Source organism: Coffea eugenioides, chromosome 5, assembly GCF_003713205.1.
Source record: "Coffea eugenioides isolate CCC68of chromosome 5, Ceug_1.0, whole genome shotgun sequence".
NCBI lineage: Eukaryota > Viridiplantae > Streptophyta > Magnoliopsida > Gentianales > Rubiaceae > Coffea > Coffea eugenioides.
Window position 1 is genome coordinate 37,078,757 of NC_040039.1, and position 1,970 is coordinate 37,080,726.

The following is a 1,970-nucleotide window of genomic DNA, read 5'->3' on the forward strand; positions in this document are numbered from 1 at the left end:
TTGGAACGCCCTCTCTTGAGCTTCCCCCCATTCGAACTTCACATCCTTCTTGATAATGGCGGTAAGAGGGGCAGCTATAGTGCTGAAATCCTTCATGAATCGGCGATAGAAGCTCGCAAGGCCGTGGAAACTCTGAACTTCACTCATGGTCCTGGGCACGGGCCAGTCATTGATGGCCTGAATCTTGCTCTCGTTCACTTTAATGCCCTGTACACTAACCTTATAACCAAGAAAAACAAGCTCATTAGTGCAGAAAGTACATTTGCCAAGATTGGCGAATAACCTCTCCCGACGCAAAACCTCAAGGACAGCTCGTACATGTGCTACATGGTTCTCAGGACTCTTGCTGTATATCAGAATGTCGTCAAAATAAACAACAATAAATTTACCTAAGAAAGGATGAAGCACATGATTCATAAGACGCATAAATGTACTAGGAGCGTTAGTCAAACCAAACGGCATAACTAACCACTCATACAGACCATACTTAGTCTTGAAGGCCGTCTTCCACTCGTCCCCTTCCTTCATTCGAATTTGATGGTAGCCACTCTTAAGATCGATCTTGGTGAATATGACTGCACCATACAATTCGTCAAACAAATCATCTAAATGAGGTATAGGGTGACGATACTTAACTGTAATAGCGTTGACGGCACGACAATCCATACACATCCTCCAAGTGGCCTCTTTCTTTGGAACGAGGATGACAGGAACTGCACATGGGCTCATGCTTTCTTGAGCCCAACTTTTTTCTAAGAGTTCGTCCACTTGCCTCTAGATCTCCTTAGTCTCTTCAGGACCCATCTTGTAGGCCGGTCTGTTCGGCAAGGCTACTCCAGGGACGAAGTCTATCTGGTGCTCGATCCCTCTAAGTGGGGGTAGTCCACTTGGAATCTCGGCTGGGAAAACGTCATCAAATTCCTGCAACAAAGAAGAAATTTCAGGAGGTAAGTCAGTGAGTGCCTCATGGGAAAGTAAAATCACCTCTTTGCAATATAAAATATAGACAACTTGCTTAGACAAAAGTAACTTGCGAACTTCCCTATTCTTGGCAAGCAAGTTGGGTCGTTTCTCCATTCGACCAGATGTTCCAGGGATAGGCGTCCTCTCGACTGGTGCCTTAGTGATTGCTTTAGAATTGGTTGACTTCTTGGACAACTCTCGTTCATGCTCTTGTTGCAATCGCAATTGGTCTTCGTGCACCTGTTGAGGTGTGAGAGGGACAAGGGTCATCTTCTTGTTGTGGTGCAAGAAGGAGTATTTGTTGGTAAAGCCATCATGAGTAGTTTTCTTGTCATATTGCCATGGCCGTCCCAACAAAATATGAGAAGCTTGCATTGGAACGACGTCGCAAAGGACCTCGTCCTCATACTTCCCAATTCGAAAAGGCACTACCACCTCCTCATCATATAATTTTTTGTTAACTTTTCTAGACATAGGGAATAACTGTTTGGCATTTTCATGTGAATTGGTCTAATTATTAACCTTAGTTTTCCATGCTCGAGGAATTGAGACTAGTCGCTATTATTTTATATGATATCTTGAGTTATTTTGTTGCCTGATTGTGAATAAATTTATCTGTATTTCGCTAGTTATTACTACTGAGTGACTAGGGGTTTTCACCAAAAGTGTCAATTATCGCATTTAAAAGTAGTAATATCTATGAGTATGTGGTCTTATAGCGATGAGAGCTGAGTAATCGGGCTCATTTATTTGACGAATGTTGGGGTTCGTGTCAAAAGATTCTAATGGCTAGAAACTAAACCTATCATTACTCCTATACTCAAAAAAAAGAGAGAAAAAAATCATAAAAACAAAAAGAAGTGTGAAAGTTGTGTAAATATGTGATTAAAGTTAGCCTGCCAATATATGGATTTAATGTTGAGATTTTGGTTAATAGTTGAACCGTTTGCTGATAAATGTTGATCGACCATTCCTTTTTCTTAGAATAGTTAGCCATAAGTTGGAGG

The 1,970-nt window shown here is 41.5% G+C and overlaps 1 protein-coding gene across 1 annotated transcript; it reads right to left on the bottom strand.

Moving 5' to 3' along the window:
* Positions 1-774: 774 nt before the first annotated feature.
* On the bottom strand, positions 775-1,437 carry LOC113771526. Its single transcript, XM_027316102.1, has one exon. It carries the CDS (start codon positions 1,435-1,437, stop codon positions 775-777), a length of 663 nt encoding a protein of 220 aa, XP_027171903.1.
* Between the last annotated feature and the right edge of the window lie 533 nt (positions 1,438-1,970).